The sequence below is a fragment of the Helianthus annuus genome, chromosome 3 (genome assembly GCF_002127325.2).
Source record: "Helianthus annuus cultivar XRQ/B chromosome 3, HanXRQr2.0-SUNRISE, whole genome shotgun sequence".
Lineage (NCBI taxonomy): Eukaryota > Viridiplantae > Streptophyta > Magnoliopsida > Asterales > Asteraceae > Helianthus > Helianthus annuus.
Genome location: NC_035435.2, coordinates 21,320,398 through 21,345,957, shown reverse-complemented (window position 1 = coordinate 21,345,957; position 25,560 = coordinate 21,320,398). Strand labels below are relative to the sequence as shown.

Sequence of the window (25,560 nt, the reverse complement as noted above, 5' to 3'; positions counted from 1 at the left end):
CCACCTACATCCGCCATTCTTTCAATCTGTAGATCTGTTATTTCATTCATACAACCCGCAACAGTTCGTTCGAAGCCGATTAGATAACTCACGGCTTCTGATTTTTGTATTAATGATTATGGGTTAGAACGTTGAACATCGATTAAGGTTTTGAAGATCGTTTTTTATCAGTAGTTCAATTAAAGGTTTTCTTTCTTTTTTTTTTTTTTTTTGTTCAAGACTTCAAGCATGGTGTACAGTTATTGAGTTTTGGTGTTCACATGTGGTTAAAGGTTACAGAGAGGTTATAGAGGCAATTACTATTAGTTATGATTATTGGTGTTCAATTGTTTTATTTAGTTTTTTTGAATGGCTGTTGTTCAATTGTTGAGTTTGATTTTTAGACCATTTTATATTATAACCACATATTCTTAGATTGATTTATGTTTCTCATTACGTTCGTAATTAGTTAAGCAAAAGATAAATTGTTTACACGTTTCATGTGCAGGTTTAATTTAAACTTTTTTTTCTAAAATTTTGGATATCCGTTTCACTATCCGAATGGATATCCGAAGTTTTGGATATCCGAATTTCGGATACGGATTTGGATAGTGAAATTAGCTATCCGAAGTTTCCGGATATCCGAAATTCGGATATTCGAAATTCCGGATATCCGGTTTTGAACACCCCTAGAGACAACAGTAAACACATCAGTGTACAGCCGATCTAATCGGACGGGAATCACCCCAGCCCGTTCAGTCGTCTGTCCGTGACGGTGCTTATGTCAGAATCCGTACCCCGGTCGTCTTCTCCGGTAACAATCGCTTCCCAAGCCGACTCCAGACTAATAATCAAGTCTACAGTCCGTTTTAGATCCGGATCTCACCGTTTTAAGTAAAAGTTTAAGAGAGATAAAGATAAACATAAGTTTTAGCTTGAAAAGTTTAGATTTAGCATAAATTTAGTGTAAAACGCATGAAATTCCTTAGATCTGAGCTAGATCTTGACTAGAATGACATCACACAACACTTTGGTACAAACCGCCATGATGACATCACCTTCAAGAGCTCAAATCCTCGAGATTTATGGTGAAAAGTGAGATTTCAAGGGAGAATCTCGTGGAGAATGATGTGTAGATAAGAGACGTACAAGAATCTAGTGTAGAACGTACCGAAATCGCCGAGAAATGGAAGAAGAGAGGAGTGCGTGCGTCTGGTCGAGTGAGGCTGTCACATCAGTGAGAATGGTGATGTGACAGGCTTATTTATAGTGTGGAAGGAGAGTTAAGGCGGTGTGCACTCGGATCGGATGGCAGCTCGATCGAGTGGCCATCCGATCGGATGGTCATCCGATCGGATTGCCACTCGGTCAAACCCATCCTTTCCGCGTTCCCGTCTTGATTCGATTTGCGAGTTATATTGAGCGTTGCGTATTATTGGATAATAGTATAACTAGATTATAGCATTAACACAAAAGATTTTTAAGTTTCATAGTTTCCGCCAGTGACAAGACTCCAGTCCCTCGTGCAACCAAGTTTCAAGTTTCACGAGCCTCAAGAGTCAAGCACCAAAGTATCAAGAGTCAAGAGTCTAGTCTTCCAAGTATCAAGTATCAAGTATCAAGTGTCAAGAATCAAGCATCAAGTATCTAGTTTAAGTGTCAAGTCTCATAGTATTAAGTATCAAGAGTCTAGATTTAGATATCATAAGAATCTAGTATATAGTATAAGATTTACCAAGTATCAAAAGTATCAATGACCATATAGTTCAGGGACTAAAATTGACAATATCTAAAAGTCCAGGGACGCAGATGTTACACGTATGCAGGTTATGAACGACGTGGACTAAGGCTTAGCTGGAATCTCGGGCATAATTAGTTCAAGATGTTGTACGTGCTGAATTCCACTAACGGTCATGGAGCTTGAACGTGGCCTTCCAAGAATTTCGGACTTAGTTGTTAGGTTGATTCAAAAGGGGCTGATTAAGTGTTAGTCAATATGTTTTTACGGTTACACACACATACTCGCATAGATTGCAAACCAGAGCTCCCAACATACTTAGCATTCGATTGTATGACCCTTGATCAACATCCAAAGTTGTAATTTTTTTTGTGCAATATAGTTGACAGACATAGTTTTCACTATCCGGGGTTTTTATGCCGGCGATCTACTAGTGATCAAAGGCTTTTCCTCGTATAAATCATTGTGTTCATCTTTTCATTCATCAAGCAATTCACTTTGTCATTGTTCATCACCTAAGCACTCTACCTCACATTACAAATTTGGTTACATTATCCTTAATCAGATTTTTGACCAAAACATACCCTAACATTCAAAAGTGGAAACCCTTATTCCCATTGCTCTCCTTTCCTCCATCATTATTCACATTGATAAATACATTGACCTCCGTTCCACTGTTAGGACCTCAAATTCCAGCGCTACTTCCTCTGTGATCCATTTCTAGCCTCCGCCACCTTTGCCGATTTTATTTCTGTTTGTTTCTATTCATGAACCGTTCTTGAACAAATTCTTTTCCTTAATGAATGAACACAAAAAGAAAATCTCATTCTGTAAGTGTTCATGAACCGTTCGTAACACATTATTTCCTTAATGAAACGAACGTGAATAAGGTCTTGTTCGTGCTTGTTCGTTTGTTTGCAGCACTATATATGATAGTGATAGTTATGGAAACCCATATCATGATGATTATAATGAAGATGATGATAACTCATATGACGATTAGCATATGGTCACAAATTTTTATAGTGTGATCGTAGCCCAATTTTTGCAAAAAGAAAAAAAAAAACAAATTATGTACTTTCATTAAAAATCAAATTCCATAAGATCTAAAAAGTATTATATTGATATTTGTAAACAAATTATGTTTATGCCTATAAAATAATGGGAGTTGCGTTGAAGCCACGATACATAATTTCATATACAAAGATGTTTAAACATGCTTATATTCTAAGACTTGAACCATCTTCTCATGTTCTCTAACACATGTTGCCACTGCTCGAACATCAACACGTCCGACAACAATTAGTCTTCCGATTTCTTTGTAAGTGGAGACAGATTCAACACCTACAAGACTCGATATCGTCTTCACCATCTTCTCAGTTTCAGTGTCACTATTAAAGCTCACTCCCAGCACAACTTCAATTTTCTAAAATGTACACACAAATATAGGACAAACAACACATAAAAGGATTAAAAGAAGCAATAACATTTTGAAGAATCATGATATGACAGCTAAAATATAGTCATTAATAATTTATGATCCATCGATTCAAAACCCAGCCTTGTAGATAAAAGCATAAATCATTATACGAATACATGAAAGTTCAAAAAATTAATGGACAAATAAATGATTATATTATAGAATAATAACAATTATGAACAGTAACGGAAATAAATAAAGTACTCTATATATGAAAAGAGTTGGCCATAATTATGGTCATGACAAAAAGAAAAATAAAGGTAAATACGTACTCTGCGATTGGGGTTTCGATAAACATTCAGCTCTGGAAGCTCTGTTAATGATGGAGTATACGGTCTCCACCTTCGTGAATCTGTAAGAATGTGTGATATGAGTACATATCATTATTTGCAGCTTAATATCAACCATTAACATCCAAACAACTATCTAGGACTAGGAGGTTACCTATTGTATACTCAGTATTATCACCAAACAACCATTTTAACAAATTAGGGGGTCTCTGACTTATAAAAATCACGACGGCAAAGATAGTAGGCTCCTTTGGTGACCTGGAATAAAGAAAGATCTCCTCCAATCACTTCTTCCCCTTTCATCCTTTCAGCACACTTTTCATCTTTCTCTACTTCACCATCATCCATATACACAAGGCTCGCACCACACTCTCTTACTATAAACATTCTTTCATCCAAAAAGACAGTCACATGAACTATATCTCCAACGTCAAGTAAGTTTCCAATTGGCCAATAGCTTAACCATACAACATCTCTATCAACTCTGGGTAGGCAAAACACTACAGGGTTGTATACCCAAGTTATACCCTTGGCTCTGTTACTGATTTTAGCAAAAGGAGGTAACATAATTCTACCATCCTCATCTGATGATAATGATCCGCATAAGATGGTGACACTTAGTCCTTGGATCCTATTTTTCTTCGGACGCAAGGGCACACAAAGGGATAAGAAATTGGATGATGAGGTATATTCATGTTGCGCCATGCTTTGATCCTCTATGCTTTGGAGATAAGTGCTCCTTATACCATATTCATACAACATCTATATTAATTGCACACACATATATAATTCAGTTACTTCATCATATATTAAACAATTTGCTGGCTGGGCAATTAAGAGAGACAGAGAGAGAGAGAGAGAACCTGGATATTAAAAGTTCTGCCTTTAGTAATCACATCACCAACCAGGTCCACCTTATGATTTTGGTACAACTTAATCCATTGCATATGCTCCAGATCTGCTTCATCAACTTCTGCTATGGATACCAACTTAAAAAGGCCTTCAATCTCAAACAGTTTAAAACAACCTTCATAACAAAACTCCTGCAGTGTGAAACGAGCTGATTGGAATGTTATATTCTCCAGTGATGTACACCAATCTACATGCAGCCCCTTTAGCGTAATTGGGAGACATGACAGAGACTTGAGGTTTGGACACCAACTCAAGTAAAGCGTCTGAAGCATTCTAAGGTCAATGTGATTCGGCAAGATCTCAAATGAACTTGAAGATAAAATCAACGTAGATAATGATTCGGGTAAGGAACACAAAGGCTGTTTAGGAGTTCCACTACAAATACATAAAGTTTTTAGCCTTTTGAGTTGATTGACGCACTTCTGATTCGATGAAGCCTTCCACAACCTAGTGCACCCTGACAACCTCAAGAAAGAAAGATTCTCAAGGTCTTTTATCGTTTTACAAACATGAGTCAAACTGATACAGCTACCGAGGTCCAAAGCCTCAAGTTTAGGGAGTCGGTGGAGATTGTAGATACTGACAAGTTTGTAAGACCAAGAGAGACGTAGAACCTTGAGCGAATGAAGAACCTGTTCCAAGAATAACAAGCTGAAATTGTACATTCAAATAAAGATTAACAAAATCTGAGAAGCTAAAAGGTCAATCGATAATCACATACCATGGGTGGTTCAAACTTTTCCAAGTCTCCATTACGCATATCTAGAGCCACCAAGGAGCTCATCAATAGGCCTGGGGGTATTGTTTTCAGATTACATCCATGCCACTTCAACAATCTTAAATTTGGAAAATTCTCATATGAACCAGTAAGTTTCACATCTCTGAGCTGGAGCAATTTAAGGTTCTTCATTTTCACAAGGGAACTTGTTTTAAAAGTCTGCAACCATCACAGTTCTATAACTATCATTGAGAGAGTCCCTAACATGGAGATTACTCATTTAAGTGAGGTATTAAAATATTTGAAACAACTACGTACATACAGAGTCTAGACAAGATTTTACTAGCTAAACAAGGGGTTTGCAAACCGAAGGTTTAAGATCGTGGTTTTACATATTCCAACACTTGGTCGTAAGAGACAAAGCTCCTGACCCAACAATAAAATCTCAAACTAGTTCTCTTCGCCACATAACTGAAACTGGTAAAGAGCACTAACTTACGTCTTGCCACATTTACCCGCCGTTAAGAAAAAGATGTTAGATATTTTAGTGTAATCGGGATTGACTTGGTGATCAAAGCGAATAATAATACACATCAAGCAAGTTAGGAGGTGCGGGAGTGCACGCTTGTTTGAGTTATTATTATTCGAGGTGTACGGGCGGAGCCCGTACTCTACGGGGGTTCCAAGGGGGCAGCGCCCCCTTGGCGGGGGTCCGGGGGCAGCGCCCCTGGGAGCAGGGTCCAAGGGGCGGCAGCCCCTGGCGGGGTCCAAGGGGCAGAGCCCCTGGCTGGGGTCGAGCTTGGAAAAATTTTATTTTAGTTAAATTGCTTTATAGAAAATGCCTTAGAAAATAAAATTTATGAAAATTTATGATAAATTTTCAGACAAAATTTCAAGGCAGTTTTTTAATGCAATTTTCTAAAATTCAAAAATAACTGCCAGAGGCAGTTATCTGCAAGAAACCCTAAAATTCGTTTCTAAGTTTTGGTCACAAATCTCTGGTTCATCAATTTCACTCAAAAACACATACTCAGGTTCAATTCTCGAAATCAGAGTTGTATCCGATTAAATTATTCGGGTGAACCACCGAAATAATTTGATCTGAGAGTGATTACACGCCTCTCTGATCGTCCGGAAAACCGAAATTCCCCAACAAAGATCAAATTAATTTCTGTGAAGATGGCAAGCGGATCGATGAAGGATATGATAATCAAGGAGAACAAACTAGAGAAGTTCGAAGGTGTGGACTTCCGAAGATGGCAGAAGAAGATGCATTTTCTTCTGAGTTCGTTGAAGGTTGTGTACGTGTTGACTACTCCAATCCCGGAAATACAAGAGGAGGGAAATCTGGAGCAAATCAGGAAGAGGTCGAAGTGGGAGAACGACAATTATATCTGTCTTGGCCACATCCTGAACGGTATGTCTGATCCCTTATTTGATGTTTATCAAAATGTTGAAACTGCAAAGATACTGTGGGACACGTTGGAACCCAAATACATGGCAGAAGATTCTTCTAGTAAGAAGTTTCTTGTCAGTAATTTCAATAATTACAAAATGGTTGATGAACGGCCTGTGATGGAACAATATCATGAATTGCTACGAATTCTGGGGCAGTTTGCCCAACATGATATGAAGATGGATGAATCCATCTCTGTTTCGAGTATCATTGACAAGTTACCTCCTTCCTGGAGAGATGTTAAACATAATCTAAACATCAGAAAGGAGAGTTAACTTTGGTTGAACTTGGAAGCCACTTCAGAATTGAAGAAGGCTTGAGAGCACAGGAAAATGTGTTGGTCAATGATGAAAAGAAACGGGCTGGATCAAGTTCTGTGAATATGGTTGAGACAGGTGAATCATCGAAAGGAAACAGTAAGTTCAAAGGGAAACGCAAGTTTCAAGGAAACAACAATTCGGGTTCAAACAAAAAGCCGAATTACCCTTGCTGGAAATGTGGTAAGGTGGGTCACTTTAAGAAGGACTGTAAGTTGATGAAGAAAAACAAGAAGTCTGGTTCAAAGGACAAGCAAGAGGCTGGTTCTAGCGGGTCCAAGGACCCGGGCAAGCAAGGTCAGAATTTAGTACAATTTAATAATTCGGTTCAGAATTATGTGTCACTAATTTCTGAGGCATTTTATGTGCAGGATGATGACATTGCTTGGTGGGTTGATTCGGGTGCAACAAGTCATGTATGCAAGGATCTTCGTTGGTTTAAAGACTTTCAACCAATCGAAGACGGGTCTATCATAAAGATGGGGAATGTTGCAACTGAACCAATCAAGGGAATAGGAACTGTTAATCTTGTGTTTACTTCTGGAAAAACTTTGCTTTTGAACAATGTTTTGTATGCGCCTGGGATTCGAAAGAATCTGTTAAGTGGCATTGTGTTGAATAATTGTGGGTACAAACAAGTATTGGAAAGTGACAAGTATATCTTGTCAAGACATGGTACCTTTGTTGGTTTTGGTTATCTATGTAATGGTATGTTTATGTTGAATGTTGATGTTTCGTTCATGAATGAATCTGTTTGTGTTGCTTCAACTAGTAATGTTAATGATGTACCTTCAACTAGTAATGCAAATTGTATAGCTTCAACTAGTAGTAGAAACAACTTGACTGAATCGGAATTATGGCATGCTAGACTAGGACATGTACATTATAAAAGGGTTAAAGAAATGTCTAAAATGAGCTTAATTCCGCCTATTAACATAAACAATGAAAAATGCCATGTTTGCAAGTTGAATAAGATAACCAAAAAGCCTTTCATGCAACATGTTCATAGGGAAACTAAAGTGTTAGATTTGATACATAGTGATCTATGTGATTTTCATGCTACACCATCTCTAGGTAATAAAAAATATGTAGTAACTTTTATAGATGATGCTACTAGATTTTGTTACGTTTATTTGTTGCATGCTAAGGATGAAGCTCTTGAAAAGTTTAAGATCTATAAACAAGAAGTAGAGCTTCATCGGAGTGGGTTGATCAAAACCCTACATACGGACAGGGGTGGTGAGTACTTTGATCCGGTGTATTTCCAATCTACTGGAATAATACACCATACCACAGCTCCATACACACCGGAACAAAATGGTGTGGCGGAAAGGAAAAATAGGACTTTAAAGGAAATGGTCAATACCATGTTGTCCTATTCGGGCCTAAGTGAGGGCTTTTGGGGTGAGGCTATGTTGACAGCCTGCTATTTGCTAAATAGGGTTCCAAATAAAAGGAACAAGACCACCCCTTATGAGCTTTGGTATAAAAAACCACCTGAGCTGCATAAGCTGAGAGTTTGGGGTTGTAGAGCCGTGGTGAGGCTCACTGATCCTAAGATAAGGAACATAGGGGAAAGAGGTATTGACTGCATTTTCATTGGGTATGCGGAGCATTCATTTGCTCACAGGTTCTATGTTATAGAACCAAATGACTACGTGTCAGTGCATACGGTTATTGAGGCAAGAACTGCAGAGTATGATGAGAATAGATTCTCTTCAATGCCTAGACCTAGAGACATGGTTCCAAGCTCTAGTAACTCTCACATGGCTGATCAAGTGATTGATACTCCTCCGGAACTTAGGAGGAGTGGTAGAGCAAGAAAAGCTAAATCATTTGGTGATGATTTTCAGCTATATTTGGTTGAAGGATCTAGAGATGAAATTAAAATTCAATATCAATATTGCTTCAATATTGAGGAAGATCCTAAAACCTATAGTGAAGCCATGGCATCTCGAGATGTAGCTTTCTGGAAAGAAGCTATAAATGATGAGATGGACTCTATTATGCAGAATAACACTTGGAAACTGTCTGATCTGCCCCCTAGGTGTAAACCACTTGGTTGTAAATGGATCTTCAAGAAGAAGATGAAAGTAGATGGTTCAATTGAAAAGTTTAAAGCCCGATTGGTTATCCAAGGCTTTAGACAAAAGGAAGGAATTGACTACTTTGATACATATGCTCCTGTAGCAAGAATATCCACTATTAGATTGTTGGTTGCCTTGGCTGCAATACACAATCTTGTAATTCACCAAATGGATGTGAAAACTGCTTTCCTGAATGGTGATTTGGATGAGGAGATATATATGAAACAACCAGAGGGTTTTGTTATGCCTGGCAATGAGCATAAGGTGTGTAAGCTAGTTAAGTCATTATATGGCTTAAAGCAAGCACCAAAACAGTGGCATCAAAAGTTTGATGAAGTGGTTTTGTCTAATGGTTTTGTATTAAACCAAGCAGACAAGTGTGTATATAGCAAATTTGATGATTCTAGGAAAGGAGTCATAATTTGTCTATATGTAGATGACATGTTGATCTTCGGTACTGACCAGGATCAAGTTGATAAAACAAAGAAATTTTTGTCATCTTGTTTTGATATGAAAGACTTGGGGGAGGCGGAAGTGATCCTTGGTATAAGGATCAAACGGGAGAACAATGGCATATCTATCTCTCAGTCTCATTATATTGAGAAGATATTGAAAAAGTTCAATTTTCATGATAGTTCTCCAGTTAGCACTCCAATGGATCCTGCTTTTAAGCTCTCACCTAATGAAGGTGTAGCTGTAAGCCAACTTGAATATTCAAGGGCCATTGGATCCCTCATGTATGCCATGATTAGCACTAGACCGGATATAGCTTATGCTGTTGGAAAGCTTAGTAGGTATACTAGCAATCCAGGTGCAAGTCATTGGCAAGCAATGAATCGAGTATTTAGGTACTTGAAAGGAACCATGAAATATGGTTTGACCTATACTGGATTTCCTTCGGTTTTAGAAGGTTATTCGGATGCAAGCTGGATTAAAAATAAGGAAGATCATTCTTCCACGAGTGGATGGACTTTTCTGCTCGGAGGAGGTGCCATATCTTGGGCATCTAAGAAACAGACTTGCATAACTGATTCGACAATGGAGTCTGAGTTTGTAGCATTGGCCGCAGCTGGCAAAGAAGCTGAGTGGCTAAGAAACTTGATTTATGAGATTCCATTGTGGCCCAAACCTATATCACCAATATCTATTAGATGTGATAGTGCTGCTACCTTGGCTAAGGCATATAGCCAAGTGTATAATGGGAAGTCTAGACACTTAGGTGTTAGACACAGCATGATTCGTGAGCTCATCACGCAAGGGGTGATATCGGTGGAGTTTGTGAGAACTCAACAGAATTTAGCCGACCACTTAACCAAAGAGTTATGTAGAGATCTTGTGCACAAGGCGGCTGTAGGGATGGGATTAAAGTCCACCTGAGATTTCTCGTGTTAAGATACCCAATTCCCACCTAATATGACGTTAGGTGCTGAATTCAATGTGGAAAGCTTAACATCTAGAAATTGGAACACATCAGTAGCATCATCCCAAGGTATGTGTTCAGACCTGCAAGTTAAAGGAGGTTGAAGGTTCTCTTCTTAATAGTTCTTTGAAAAATTGCATATGCAGGTGCAAGAATAAAGAGCTACCTATATGAGCATGAAGTTTAGCCGCTTCAAGAAGCTAGGACTTGGCTTTGATATGTTCATTGAAGGATGGGACACAGGCTAGTAAAAATAGTGTCAAGAAAGAACATTAGAGTATGTAAACTTGTGTGTATATTATCTTCATGTATTCACTGAATAGAAAGGGTTCAATCCTTAGCGACACCCCTATATTCGAATATTTGGAATGTGTAATATACTAATGTGAAATTCAATCGTCGCGATATTTCATTTATGCATAAGTTTGATTGTTGTGAATTTGTTTAAGTTAATCAAGGATTACGCTAAAATGGGGGAGGAATGTTAGATATTTTAGTGTAATCGGGATTGACTTGGTGATCAAAGCGAATAATAATACACATCAAGCAAGTTAGGAGGTGCGGGAGTGCACGCTTGTTTGAGTTATTATTATTCGAGGTGTACGGGCGGAGCCCGTACTCTACGGGGGTTCCAAGGGGGCAGCGCCCCCTTGGCGGGGGTCCGGGGGCAGCGCCCCTGGGAGCAGGGTCCAAGGGGCGGCAGCCCCTGGCGGGGTCCAAGGGGCAGAGCCCCTGGCTGGGGTCGAGCTTGGAAAAATTTTATTTTAGTTAAATTGCTTTATAGAAAATGCCTTAGAAAATAAAATTTATGAAAATTTATGATAAATTTTCAGACAAAATTTCAAGGCAGTTTTTTAATGCAATTTTCTAAAATTCAAAAATAACTGCCAGAGGCAGTTATCTGCAAGAAACCCTAAAATTCGTTTCTAAGTTTTGGTCACAAATCTCTGGTTCATCAATTTCACTCAAAAACACATACTCAGGTTCAATTCTCGAAATCAGAGTTGTATCCGATTAAATTATTCGGGTGAACCACCGAAATAATTTGATCTGAGAGTGATTACACGCCTCTCTGATCGTCCGGAAAACCGAAATTCCCCAACAAAAGAAACTAAAGCTGCTCAAAATTGGTGAAGAAGACATTAAGACCCACAAATTTTTTACGGGTATTAATGCATGACAATTATTATATAGAGAAGATAAATGTGATTTATTCTAAATGCCAAACATTAAGCACTAGGCCTTCAATTGTCTTACCTCTGATGTCATCGCTTGCTTTGCCTTTGGCATATCAAGCACTAGGCCTTCAATTGTCTTGGAGCCCTATGGAGAAATACATGAAATTAGAAAATGCTTATTTGAAATGATATGTTGTGGAAGTGAGTTTAAAGATACACAGAAGAAGCATGGTCTTACGTCTCCTTTACTCAACAAACAATAAGATTCATCACATTGCCACACTCTACTACGTTTGGCAGGATCTTTGGACTCTTCACGAACTATATTTCTTGCCAAATCTTGAAGAAGGTTATGCATCATGAGTTTTCCAAAATCTCTTGAAACGGTCACGAGGCACCTATTAACGAGGGTCATTATCCCAGATTTTGCATGATAATCATTCTCCAATATCTTTTCCACATCAAATGCATATTCACCGACAAAAAAAGAAGCAATATGGAGAAACAATTCTTTGTGACTGTGACATGCTAAGGATTCAAAGCTCCTCTGTAATACACCTTGGATTTTAGCATCAAGATCTCCTTTCAACGAATTCAGTGAATCCATTCTACTCCTCCAAATTTCTATCATGTTACTTTTTGTCCATGGGTTTTCGACACTAACAAACAGAGAAGAACCCAATACTTTAAGAGCTAGTGGATTTCCACCACAATATTGAGCTAACTCTGCTGCAATCTTCTCAAAACCTTCCATAGGAATTTTGGAACCAAAGGCATGCCAACTTAAGAGCTCTAATGATTCATCAGGATTCAACAATTCAAGTTTGTACACACGGCACCTCCAAGATATGGATTCAAACCATGTATCAATGTTTAGAAGCCTTGTTGTTATAATGATCTTGCTTTGTGTATCTAACACCTTTGCTCCAAATAAAGTGCTTAGTATGTCTGAGTCATCAATATCATCAACAACAATAAGGACTCTTTTCCTTTCTATGGCTCTCTCGATTTGAAGTGTTCCCTCAGAAACATTAGATATCACTATATTAGTTCCTAAAACATCTCTGAGAAGTTGTTTCTGTAGACCAAGCAAAACACCTGGTTTATCCTCAATCTCTTCAAGAAAACTGCTGCTTTCAAAGTGTTGCTTGTTTGTGTTATAAATGTGCTTGACAAGTGTTGTCTTACCACTTCCTCCCATACCACAAATTGCTAGAACTGGAAAACCAGGCTGCTCATATCTCAACCAGGAATTAATATCTCGGGCTCTAATCTCTATTCCAGTTAGATTGGGCGGACTACAGAGTAGTTTCAAATCTAGTTCATGGTAAACTTTGTGAACGATTTCTGCAATAAAGGCGGTTTCAGACCTGTAACAAAAGAAGGAAAATGATCAGCAAATCATTAGAACCCCTCACAAAATAAATGCTTCAGCCACCATAAACTTCATCAAACCACCTTAAACTAGTAACCGGAGTGGCATAGAAAATGTAATGCAATACGAGTAAAACCAGATTTTAATAATGACAAGCCGTATCAAACCCTCACCCATGACTTGTTTTGTATATTTTCACGTATTGACTCCTTACACTTACTAGACCCATTTTACCACTATAATAACCGTTTAGCACTTAGCAGACTCCTACATTTTGGGACCAATAAAACAACTACAAGGAACATAATTCACGTTGCAATCCAGAGGTTTTTTTTAAATAACCAGTATTTTCACATCGTCTATACGTTTTTCAGGAGTCAAAAGTAGAGATGGACACTAATTGTTGATAAAGATGCTAATCTTACGAGCAGGACATCTAATGTATTTATCTAATGTATTTGATTTTTAATTCTTTATTATTACATGTAAGTAGTAATATGCAACTAGGGGACGCTAAAAATGAAAACCACCTCCAGTTGCGAGAACCACTCTCCACCAATCAAATAATGACAACCAAAAGGGTAACATAGTCATTTAATCAAAACCATCAAATCATCTCTCTCTCCTCTTTAAAGTATCTTTTTAAAGTTTTTTCAATTTCTCTCTCTTCACATTTCTCTCTCCTCTTTTTGTTATTTTGTAAAAAAAGTTTTTCTAAAAAAAATTGTAAAAAAGCTTTCGTAAAAAAATATAAAAAAGTTTAAAAACGTGCGTGTAAAAAAGGGTTTTTGTAAAAAAAAAGGTTAAAACCGTAAAAAGTTTTGGAATAAATTTTTGTCTTTTGTAAAAAAGTTTTATAAAAAAAAGTTTAAAACCGTAAAAAAAGTTTTCGTAAAAAAAAAACGTAAAAAAGTTTAAAAAACGTGTGTGTAAAAAAAAGTTTTTGTAAAAAACAGGTTAAAACCGTAAAAAAAATTCGTATGACTTTTTTTTCTTTGTTAAAAAGTTTTTGTAAAAAAAATTGTAAAAAAAAAGTTTAAAACCGTAAAAAAATTTTCGTAAAAAAAAAAAGTTTAAAACCGTAAAAAAAGTTTAAAAACGTGTGTAGAAAAACAGCGGGTAAATACGGGGGGTAAAAAACGGTGCGTAAAAAAACCAGCACGTAAAAAACGGCTCGTAAAAAAACCGAGTGATAAAACGACGCGTAAATACGGGGCGTGAATACAGGGGAGTAAAACGGTGCGTAAAAACGGGGGCGAAAAAAAACGGCGCATAAAACCGGGCGTAAAAACGGTGCGTAAAACCGGGAGTAAAAACGACGCGTAAAAACGTGACGTAAAAAACGGCTCGTAAAAACGTTTTTTGTAAAAAAAATCCTGACAAAAATTGTTTTTTCTAAAAAAAAACAGATTTTAAAATGTTTTTTAATTAAAAATCTGATTTTAATAAAAAACAATTAATTTAATAAGACAAAAAAAGTAATAAAAAACAATATATACAATAAGAAAAACAAGCAAATTTATTAAACTGCCATTTTGACATTAAAATATTAAAAATATAATAAGACAAAAGAATTTAATATTGTTTTTATAACTTTTAATATCATACATCCATCTCCAAATATCAATGGTTGGAAAGTTTTTTTTTTTTTTTTTTTGAACGGCAAATTTAGATCACTGACGGACCACTGGAGTATCGTCGTGCCACCAGTGGAACCACCCGATCATATCCATACCCACTAGGTATTATGCATATACACCAATTCAGGAGGAAACCCAATAAATATGGGAAAACTCCATTGTGGGAATCGAACCCAGGACCTATTGGTTCGAAAGCTTTATCCCACCTCCAAGATGCCATTAGGCTATAAAGCCATGGGCCAATGGTTGGAAAGTGGTTCTCGTGATTCTCTTAGCTGGGGGTGGTTTTCATTTTAGCAACTCACTATACAACTATTTGTTATAAATGTTTTTTTCTTGCATCATCTTTTATACCCAAACCCGTGTAGTACACGACCTACTAATAAAATACATAGCACCATTTTCGTTTTTGTCCTTGAGATATATGCTAAACTTTAAAAAATATATATCAAATCAAAATTCCAAAACTAAAATTTGATAGTCGATAAATCAAAGTAAAAGTAATTACTGTAAAGATATAGAATAGAAGCATACCCAGAAACAACCATTCCCTTCAAATTAGCCACCTCTCTTAAGGCTGCCTTCCACCTATTCACATTATCCTCCGTCCATTTTGATCCTATTCTCGATTCAACCGTGAAACTTCCTCGCTGGTTCCTGACATCCGAAGGATCAACGCCATAAAACACAGGTAGCACGAAATGATCGCCCTTCCTCTTCTGCTCAAGGATCAACCAGAGCTCATCAAGGCACCAAGTTGAAACGGCAAAGTTCTCTGAAAATACAATTACAGAAGCCCTGGATTCTATTATTGATCTCTCTATTTCTGGCTTGAGTTCTTGACCATCACGGATTTCATCTTCATCCCTGAAAGTCCTAATTCCCGCTTGGTGTAAGGCCTCATAGAGATGATCCGTAAAAGAATGGCGAGTGTCTAAGCTTAGAAAAACTTCATACTCGTAACGGGCTGGGGCAGATGAAGTAGAAGCCATTGAAAAGTCAACAAGCTGTGAAAGAAATCAGGTGAGGGGATTGAGAACAACAGAATGAAGAGTGTAACTGAAGTTGAGAGATAGAATAATAAAGCCATTAAAAAGCCAAAAAGTCTTATGAAAATATCATGGCCAATTGCATTGCATAATAATATAAAGTAGTTGGTTTCAAAATTTCCTGGAAACTGGTTAGCAAGAAAGAGGGTGAGTCTATTATTAACAAAGACCCAAAAGTCATACTTTCACACCAAAAGTATGGAGAAAAATGTGTAGTGGGGACATAAAAATAAGGGAGGATTGTACCCCAATTTCAACAATAGAGGTTTAATATTTGAAACAGTTGTGCTCTTCGATTTTCTGTTAGCTATTTGTGATGGCATTTGGTTTTTTAATAACACACACGTCACGATCCATGTTCTGGTTTGATTGGTTTTGTTCTTTGTTTTGCCTTTGATCTATGAAAATATATAAATTCCAGATATTCCCACAATGCAATTTGAAGGATTAGCTTACTCTTGAATGCAATCGGAGGATCAGAGACAGCAATTCTTTTTAATGAAGGTTGTGGTTGACTTGGCTATTTAGAAGTAGCTATGACTATGCCATCTAAATTTACCAGTTGATAATGTGAAGAAAGTTATGTGATCAGAGGAATAATTCCAGAAGCGGAAAGCAGAACCTTTAACAAATTATATACTTTCATAGTAATATCCAGAAAAAAACCTTCCTGTAGTTCCATTAAAATTACAAATTTACGGTTTGTCATTTAGCCCAAACTCAGTTAACCTTAACCATTAAGTGAAGGACAAATTGGTATTTTTACCCATTTATTTAATAAAACCATTTTTATAATTTTAACAACTAAAACAAAATGAATTATAAGTATAAACACACACCCTCACTCTATCTAAGGGTAAACTCCCACCCTCACCAGCACCACTACCTAAGTTCACCCACCCCTAACCCTACCCCCACCCCATACCACCACCACAAAATTAAGCCTAGTCTACAACCAAACATAAAAGGAAATACATTCTGTTTGTTAAAAGTCTAAATCATTGGACACTAAGGCCCTGTTTGGTTACAGAATTCACAAAAGTCTAAATCATTGGACACTAAAGCCCTGACCCTAATATCCGCAGGCTGACCCGAACCCGACCCGTTCAACCAGAATTTTTTTATTTTTTTCAGCAAATTAATATATTAAAATTAATATCTAATATCTACTAAAAAACACAAATTAGATAATAAAATTACATTAAAATCATGAAATCTTATGTTAATTTATATTTTTAAGTTATAAGTATAGCATAAAATACACACCAAATTTAATTTATAACATATAAGATATTGTAAAAATATAATATTATAGAAATGGGTTAAACGGGTCAACCCGCCAACATGACCGGGTTGACCCGAACCTGACCCTTTTAGCTAAACGGGTTTGCGGGTTCAACCTGAAACTGACCCGAACCCGTTTAGACTAAACCCAAACCCACGAATTTTGTGTTAGGTTCGTGTCGTGTTTTCGGGTCGGGTTAGAAATTCACACCCCTAGAATTTGTGTTTGGTTGTCATCTTTATTGGATTTCCCAAATCTTTTACCCAAGTGATCGAACATTCCAGTGGATGTTTAATTTTTACCAAAAGACCCGGTCCTATTTTCTTGGCTTAGCATTTGGAACGACCATTAGTACACAACAGGGGAACCATAGAACCAGAAATCAAACAATTAAATCGAAACAAATGTGGAAATCAGACAAGAAATTGACCCATTAGAACCATGGCCACCTTCGGCTCTTTGTATCACAACATCAAATAACAAACAAATAAACTCATTAACGAATAAATAGATTAAACTCAAATTGTAACAATGGAACTGAAGAACATGAAAAAACCTTTATTTGCTGCTTTAGAAATTAAGATGCAACTATATGAGGCTAGAATTCGATGTAACCATCAAACTGTTACATCAAAGAAGAAGAAGAACGGTGAGAAAAAACGAAGTACACAGTCGACAAGAAAGTACATAATCTCAAATAAAATTGTAACAGTGAAGAACAATCTGATGGATCGACATACCTAATCGATAAGGAAGAACAAAATTCTAGTTGTTTAGTTGACATACTGCTTCTTGATCTAAGGCTTTGTCATAGGAAGATGACCATGACGTGGGGTTGGAGATAAGCTGGTGTGGGGGTGAATGGTGGTAGCTAGTGTGCTCGTGGCGGTAGGTGGTGGTGAGGATGGGAGTTTGCCTTAGATAAAGAGAGTGTGTGTTTATATAAAAATACTAGGCTATCACCGGGAACATAAACAAAAGTACACAAATAAAATTTACGAATGACATTAATAAAGAAATTATAAGCGTCTTTTATGAAATCATATGTATTTGGTTATAGTTTTTCTTTTATTAAGATTCATCCATTAATGTTAAACAGAATACTTTTTTGTTATCACCCGGGATTGCTTCTCAGGCTCGAGAAATTTACTTATATTAAAAACTATTTATAATTAATATGTGTTTACCCATTTCATTAACCATATTTTCCTTGTAGCCACATTATAGTATATGTTTGCCCATTCATTTACCATACTTTCCTTGTAGCCACAGATACAATACTAAATGTCATAAAATATAAAAAAAATAACTGATATAATATGATATTACGTGTTATAAAAAGAAACTGCTATAAGATAAGAACGGTATTATGTAAGTTTCAAAAGAAGGGTCAACCAATAAGTATAAAAATATGTACTTATATTATAAATCTCTACTGGTTGGGTAAATAAAAAAATTAATACTTGAAAAGTAGCCAAGTATGTTGTTAAAACAAAAAACAAAAACAAAAAAAAAAAAACAATCTAAATCTAATTGACTAAGAATACAACACACATCTTGCTTAATATATATACATTAGACACGCAACCTTTTTACGCAACCTTTTTACGACAAAATACTTGTATACATGTGATGATTCTAACTTCCGGTTCTCATTGGAACCTCACATTCGCACGACCTCACAGTGTGTAATAACAGTTAAATACTGAAGAAGCACGTCAACTTAAACTGTATAAAAGTGAAAATCATAGTGCAATGTAGCACTACTATGACATTACTGATGGCTTTATCTCCTTAGGTTTAAAGTGCAAAAAGAAGGAAAGAAGAAAATAAATAGGAATACTTCAAAGACCCTAAAAATAAATAAAAAAACAAAAAAAAACTATATTTGCAAGTTGGTTAAATAATAAAACATATAACACCCGAGAATTAACTCCAATGCTAAAAAATGAACCCTGAATTCAAAAAAGAAATAAATAGATTTACAATGGGGCAAAACGATACTGTTTTGAGAATATACAATGCAAAGCTAATTTTCGGAATCAATCAGCAGCTGCAAAAGTTCCAATTTGACAATAATCTTCAGACAAATCAGCTTGGGACTTGCTACGTACAACTGTTGGCGGAGCCCACTTCTTGCAGCCAAACACAGAAGCACATCCCTGTCCTTCAGCATTTTACGACACATTATATAACAGCCAAAACCCGGTCCCCTTGAGTCTGAATAGGGTACCAGAACTGAGTCTTCATAAGCTAACCGGCCCAAACGTATAACCCGGAACCTTTACCAGCATAAATCCAACCAATACAGGTCCGAATAAAAGTCTGATGCTGACCCAAAGTCCCAAACCCGTTTAGGCCAAACACAAGCCCACGTATCGTGTTAAGTTTGACATGTGTGAGAAATTCACACCCCTAAGCATACCGAACTTCTCAAATTTCACGGGATGTTCGACAGAATATTGAACAGTCTACACAGCTGAATAATATGGTTAACAGATAATAATAATAATAATAATAATTAAATGTATAATATATTTCAATATTAATACCTCTTGTAGATCTAGTTTAAGATTCTCGAGTCCACCGATGTCTTCCCAGCTAACGTTCGGAACTTTGACAATAGTCTCACGAAGAGCAGAAGGATTGCTGGTCCCGAGGGCGGTCTGAAAATGCTCATTCGTAACTGTCATGAAGTTAAGAATTTCCGCATCGATGGACTCGTCTTCCAAATCGATCACGTCCGTTTTCTCTCTGATGCATTGGAGTGCAGCCTCGGTGCATAGAGCTGCCAGATTGGTATATCGCCGATCAAAACGACGTCGGCTCCACCAATGGACTCGTCTTACTTTCCTCACTTCTAACACAACCTCGTGCCATATACTCCCCTGACCTCTCCTTCAGCTTCTTATAAACTATTTGACCTAAATCATCAAATCACAAAACAATTCAATTTCCATTTCAATGTCAAATCTCTCATATCTATCTGTTGTTTTGTAACTACAGGAAGAAAAAGTTTGTTTTCTTGTTCTTGAGAAGAATGGTGCAGCGGCTGCTGGTGCAGCGGCTGCTGGTGCAGCGGCTGCTGGTGCAGCGGCTGCTGGTGCAGCGGCTGCTGGTGCAGCGGCTGCTGGTGCAGCGGCTGCTGGTGCAGCGGCTGCTGGTGCAGCGGCTGCTGGTGCAGCGGCTGCTGGTGCAGCGGCTGCTGGTGCAGCGGCTGCTGGTGCAGCGGCTGCTGGTGCAGCATCAGCAAAAACACCACCACCACCTGAAGGAATAATCCAACAAAATAATTTTGTTTCGGACCGAGACGGGTTTCGACGCGAGCCGTTTCGACCCGTACCGTTTCGACGCGTACCATTTCAACCAGTACCGTTTGTCCGTTTCAACGCGAACAGTAAAATAAGGAGGATTCCATCCATCTCCACCCACCAATTCAACACTATTATGTTAATTCTGTACACCTACCAAAATGCTAATAAATCATGTATATGAATTTCACCTATAATTGACCAAGATTTTTTTTAATGGCCAATCAATATTCAATTTTATTCCAAAAAGTTCACGACCAACACGATGCTAGCTATCTTTTGCACTTGACAGGAACGGGATCCCCACCATTTGTACCAAACTTTGCAGCTCTGCACTTTCCACGTTATCCATTAAACGGAAATAAATGTTAATGGATTCCAAAAATAACAAATAACAAAGTACCATATTACCCCTAATTGAAACGGTTAATATTATCTCTTTTTACCTTAGAATTATTCCCGGTCAAATTTAAAATTTTGTTAAAAGTTTGTACCCGGATTTCGCCTTTGATGCTAGCCCGTACCCCTTGTGTAAATTGTTTCGTCTCGTCTCATCTGGAACAAATATGCAAAGACACATAAGGGTGACAATTTTGACCCATTTATAACCAGGCCAATTAACACGGCTAAAAAATGATTCAATATAGGTCAATTAAAAGATCTCAAAAATGATTAAGATATGTCGAACGGTGCTGCATAAGATTTTTTAATGATATTATAATTAAAAAACTCTAAATAGTGGACAAAAGTGATTAAACCCAGCGTGACCCGTCCTACTTTGACCCATGCCAAATGTTACCTATTTTCAATCATTACCCAAACAACCCAGTTTGCCACCTCTAGTAAAGACATTTAAATTACATTAAATGTTGATAACTTACCATAGAGAACGTTCCCAGCAAATCACTCACAGATTTTGTATAAAGGAAGGAGCACTTGATAAGCAAGAGTTTGACCATCATTTTGGTCAGCGTTTTCAATAACTGAACTGTTATCAATGATTTTTTGGTTGTATTGTTCCGAAAATATCAAAGAGGAGTCTCATCTGCAAATTTAATCAAAACTAACTGTCAGCAAAATGAAAGTCCGATAGAACCTATGAACATTTATTATTTGTTTTAAATAGAGTTGGCAACGGGTTGTATGAAACTAAAAAAAATTAGCTAAAATGAGAAGGGGTCAAATGGGTTATGGTCATGAAAAATCTACTACCAGTTCATAAGTCAACTTAGAAAAGAATTGACCAGATTATTGTAACAGTATCAATCATGACCCGTTATTTAAGTAAATTATAACAACTAATTTCAAACCGATTCCACCTTTTTGACCCAAACCAAATTAATACTATTCTAAAAAAGCCTATCTTGACACAAACTCATTTTGCTCATAAGCTGTTTTTGACCTAAGCTTAGTTTGACCCGTTAACCAACCTGACCCACACATTTTACCCGGCTTACGGTACATATTCAATGCTTAATATCCTACAGTATTCATGCCAGATGTGAATTTCACATAGACCTTACCTTCTCAATGTTTTCCATCATCACCCCTTTAACTTCTGAAACCCGAGCCTTCACATTCGAAAGCTTACTGATCTCTTCTGGATGATCCACACAATATTGCATCTGTTGCTTCAACTTGGGACTGGGACTGACAAAAAAGGTTTGTGTAAGTGCATGAGAACTACAGAACTAAAAGCTTGATACTTAATACATGGGAAGATTATTGCAGTTAAAAAAGAGAGTGGAAATACCCAAATTCTTTGTTCAGGCTGTTGGCAGTAGCAGTTGCAGCTTTCCCACCACCATATTTCTTGGAGACGTCATCCTTGATACGCTCAAGACAAGCAATTGGAACCTGTCTGCCAATGGATTCAACCACAACAACACAGTATGCTTCATGAATAGAGAAGATAAGGTGGTGTTTGTTTTTTCAGATGCAAAAGGTCTGCAGTCTGCGGACCACATCTGCAGACATCTGCAGGAGAAGAGGTGGACCAAAGGTCTGCAGTCTGTAAGGAGAAGAGGGTTTGTTTTTTTTTTACTTCTAAAAAACCACTTTACTCTCCTCAAATCAAAATCAGACCTCACAAGTCACAACACAACCAAACATTTCTCTCAAACGTCTCTGTTACTCTCTGTGCTCGAACCTACCATCTCCACCGCCGTACACGGTGGTTCTGACGCCGGCAACACAGTCACCGTCGCCGCAGATGGCTCCACCGCCGCCGTACGCCGCTCCCTCCATCTCTGAACTCTCTCTCCTGCTCGAACAACCCGACGCCACCACCGTCGCCGTGAACCTCCATCTCCGATCTGCGAGTAGGGGGTTTGGTATAGGGTGGAAAATGGTTTAGGTGGGTGTTGTTGGCCAGAGCTAGCGACCAGAGCTCGAGGAAGAGAGCAGATGGGTGTGCTTTGTTTGGAGGAGATGAAATTTGTCTCTGTGTTTGATGTGAATTTGCAGAGAAGGGATTGGGGAAGAAAAGGGTGTATGCGGCTGCAACATTTGTGAAAAAAAAAATGAGGGTTTGAAAGAGGGAAGATGTGAGAAGAGGTGAGAAGAGGTGGGCTTATGTCTGCGTGGGGAAGAGGTAAAAGGTGAGAAGTGCTTCGGGAAAACAAACAAGCTGCATGACCCAAAGGTCTGCGCGTGTCTGCGCGACGTAGACATAAGTTTATTAGCCAAGCGCATAAAAAAATCCAGGCATTTAAGCTGTTAAATTTACTGTTTTATCTATGCTTGGTTGGTGAATATAGTTTATCGTATACTTAAAGTGTATTTCCACCATGTTTGTATGCTTGTTGAGGCATGGTTAAGCTATTAAACTATCATAAGAAGTTAAGAACTTCACATTCTACAGATATGGATCCCACCTCAACTTTGGAACCTTGAATTCAACCTACAAACTGATGTAATTAACAGTAACATTTACATCATAAAAGATATCTACATGATTGAACCAGTAGCTGACAGGTGGTTATATTACAGCCTGATTGGTGAAGCACTAGTATAACACTCAGATCAGGGTATCAAAGAAATGTCAAACTTGTAACTGTAGCCAAATTGACGTGTAGAACACCAAAATTCTCAACAATAAAGACAAATTCACAAAGTTATTTCCAGTACAAGTAAGATTAAACAAAATCTAACCTTCAGCAATTGTTGAATTTGTTCAAGATAGTCAACATAACTTTCTTTTGGTATAGACGTGACATACTATTATTAACCTGGTTCCCGGGTTATTTACTTCATATGAAATGTTGGAAAATGGATAATTTCCAGCAGGGATTTAGGTGATACACGTTTGACGCTCCCCATCCTCGAGGAATGACATATCGTTGCTAAAACATAAGCTCTAAACTTGCTCCCAATAAAATTGTATCTGTCATAACAAACATATGATTTTTCAATAAAAGATTACTGCTAAAACAAAACTAATTCATTCAGTCATTCATAACTAACTTGCCTCAACTTTCCTATGTAACCACTGTTGCCTTTTGATATATCATCATCATTTAGAGAAATTATATAATGATAATGCGCCGAAACCTCTTTGCAGCAAAATACAAACCGAACCGGCCGGTTTTCATGGTTTGATGGTTCGGTTTTGAGGTTTTATACAAAAAAAACCATTTTTCTTACAAAAGCAACTGTGTTTGTGCACCCTTCATGCCCCAACAGTTTATCAGCAAGACCAATTCTGTTTACAAGAGTCTACAACAACAATCATACAAATCAAAGCCCAATATTCTTTTAGGAACACAATATATTATCACCACATTTCTCCATCATCCATCAATTAAATTCATTAGAACAGTTTTTTTAATAAATAAACAAACAAACAATCATCATGATGTTAGAATCTAGAACAACAGAAATACACAATCCAGCCAGCTAACAACAACAAACCCAAATATAAATTTCTCAAATGAAAAAAAGTTACAAACAAACCTCAGAAGCAACTTTAGAGTTAAAAAATCCACACATGAAAGTTAAACCCTAGATCTGCAACTTTAGAGCAACAAAAATCGGATTCAAGAACTAAAGCGCATGACCCAATAAAATCAAAAGAAGGTCGTCGGACATACCTCTGTTTGTCGGGACCTGCCACAACCACCATCTACACCTGGGAACTCGTCTTTATATCCACCGATCTGCTTGAGTTCTACCACCGGAACCCTAGACTACAAAACAACAAATGTATCTTGAATTCTTATAAACCCTTGTTGCAACAACTACAACATATGAAAGCGAGAACAGAAAATGAAAGAGTATACCTGATGCTTGAATGTTCAGATTTAAGAGGCTTCATCGAGAAGGAAGATGTATGCGATATCTAGGGCTTCGAAAACAATCCTACACAGGTCATACAAAGAAAAAACATCAACATAATATAAATGTAAATAATAAAGTGTCATCAAGGATGGATGATTGTGTACCGCGAAACCCTAATCGCACCCTAAATTAATCAAATAAAAAATATTAGAATGAAGAATCATAATACAATGAAAGTATAAATTTCACAAAAGGAAAGCACCTAAAGATATCTTCGGATTGCATAGGGTTTCTGAGATTTGAAATCGGATTGCAATGACGAAATGGAAACCCAGTCTACATATTCACAAACACAAAATACACTTAGAAATCAGGATCGAAAGATAAACCTGACTGGATTACACCAATATCCCCTAGAAATCGAAAGACCCAATGATGTTCCAATTGTTGTTAAGAGCAAAAGTGATACCATTTAGATTGTTATTGTAATCGGAAGTGGTACCTGGTTTGTTTAACCATTAGAGAAGAGAATGATGATTCATGATGAAGGGGAAGGAAGGTTAGGGTTTACAAAAGAATGGTGATTTGATATCGATGACTGATGATGAAAGAACGAACGATGGAGGCGAAGGAGATTAGGGTTTCTGAAACATAGGGTGAAAGGATGATGGATTCTTACATGATTTATACTCCGGGTCATATTTGTGGGTATGGTTATCTCCATTCGGATCCCGTGTAGAAATAACATGTTCCCCACATTTTCCCGCCAAAAACCTATTGAGGTTGCACCACAAATTGACACGTGTCCCAAACCTTATTCATATATTATATATATAAATATAGATAGGGTAAATTACTTTTTGAGTCCTTATGTTTTTATGTTTTAGTGGTTTTAACTAGTTGAGTCCAAAAACAAAAAGTTTAATAACCTGAGTCCCTATAAGTATTTTCATTAACCATTTGAGTCCTTTTGAGTCCAAATTTTAACCTTTTGAGTCCAATTTTTTGGACTTAATCGTTATAAAATGAACAAAATTGGACTCAAAA

General features: G+C 37.3%; 1 protein-coding gene and 2 long non-coding RNA genes across 11 annotated transcripts; all 3 read right to left on the bottom strand.

The window, feature by feature from the left end:
* Positions 1-2,817: 2,817 nt before the first annotated feature.
* LOC110928753 (disease resistance protein RPV1) lies at positions 2,818-17,867 on the bottom strand. 4 transcript variants are annotated; one of them, XM_035987451.1, is made up of 11 exons: positions 17,665-17,867; positions 17,481-17,546; positions 16,096-16,188; positions 15,125-15,597; positions 11,814-12,945; positions 11,655-11,720; positions 5,121-5,336; positions 4,351-5,031; positions 3,642-4,249; positions 3,470-3,549; positions 2,818-3,143 (listed from the first exon to the last, which is right to left on the bottom strand). In XM_035987451.1, exons 4-9 carry the CDS (start codon positions 15,580-15,582, stop codon positions 3,686-3,688), a joined length of 3,117 nt encoding a protein of 1,038 aa, XP_035843344.1. In that variant the 5' UTR covers positions 15,583-15,597; positions 16,096-16,188; positions 17,481-17,546; positions 17,665-17,867; the 3' UTR covers positions 2,818-3,143; positions 3,470-3,549; positions 3,642-3,685. The 4 variants fall into 4 exon arrangements, with proteins under 4 accessions (XP_035843344.1, XP_022027475.1, XP_022027477.1 ...); XM_022171783.2 differs by lacking the exon at positions 16,096-16,188; XM_022171785.2 differs by lacking the exons at positions 5,121-5,336; positions 16,096-16,188.
* Positions 17,868-18,866: 999 nt separating this feature from the next.
* LOC110928752 lies at positions 18,867-21,201 on the bottom strand. 2 transcript variants are annotated; one of them, XR_002586657.2, is made up of 3 exons: positions 21,117-21,201; positions 19,477-20,790; positions 18,867-19,403 (listed from the first exon to the last, which is right to left on the bottom strand). It is a non-coding gene; the product is annotated as an uncharacterized LOC110928752 (long non-coding RNA). The 2 variants fall into 2 exon arrangements; XR_004888386.1 differs by having other exon boundaries at positions 18,867-19,395.
* A 1,902-nt stretch (positions 21,202-23,103) lies between these two features.
* On the bottom strand, positions 23,104-25,157 carry LOC110928751. Of its 5 annotated transcripts, none has more exons than XR_002586656.2 (6): positions 25,016-25,157; positions 24,776-24,849; positions 24,516-24,594; positions 24,327-24,422; positions 24,190-24,249; positions 23,104-23,620 (listed from the first exon to the last, which is right to left on the bottom strand). It is a non-coding gene; the product is annotated as an uncharacterized LOC110928751 (long non-coding RNA). The 5 variants fall into 5 exon arrangements; XR_004888384.1 differs by having other exon boundaries at positions 24,190-24,243; XR_004888382.1 differs by having other exon boundaries at positions 23,104-24,249.
* Between the last annotated feature and the right edge of the window lie 403 nt (positions 25,158-25,560).

What these genes read in the sequence shown, in the direction of transcription:
- LOC110928753 (XM_035987451.1), bottom strand. Translation starts at nt 15,582, where the DNA reads ATGGCTTCTACTTCATCTGCCCCAGCCCGTTACGAGTATGAAGTTTTT. An exon ending in AAAAGTTTGAACCACCCATG is followed by an intron (nt 5,032 to 5,120) that starts GTATGTGATTAT and finishes TTCTTGGAACAG; the next exon opens with GTTCTTCATTCGCTCAAGGT. An exon ending in GCAGAACTTTTAATATCCAG is followed by an intron (nt 4,250 to 4,350) that starts GTTCTCTCTCTC and finishes CAATTAATATAG; the next exon opens with ATGTTGTATGAATATGGTAT.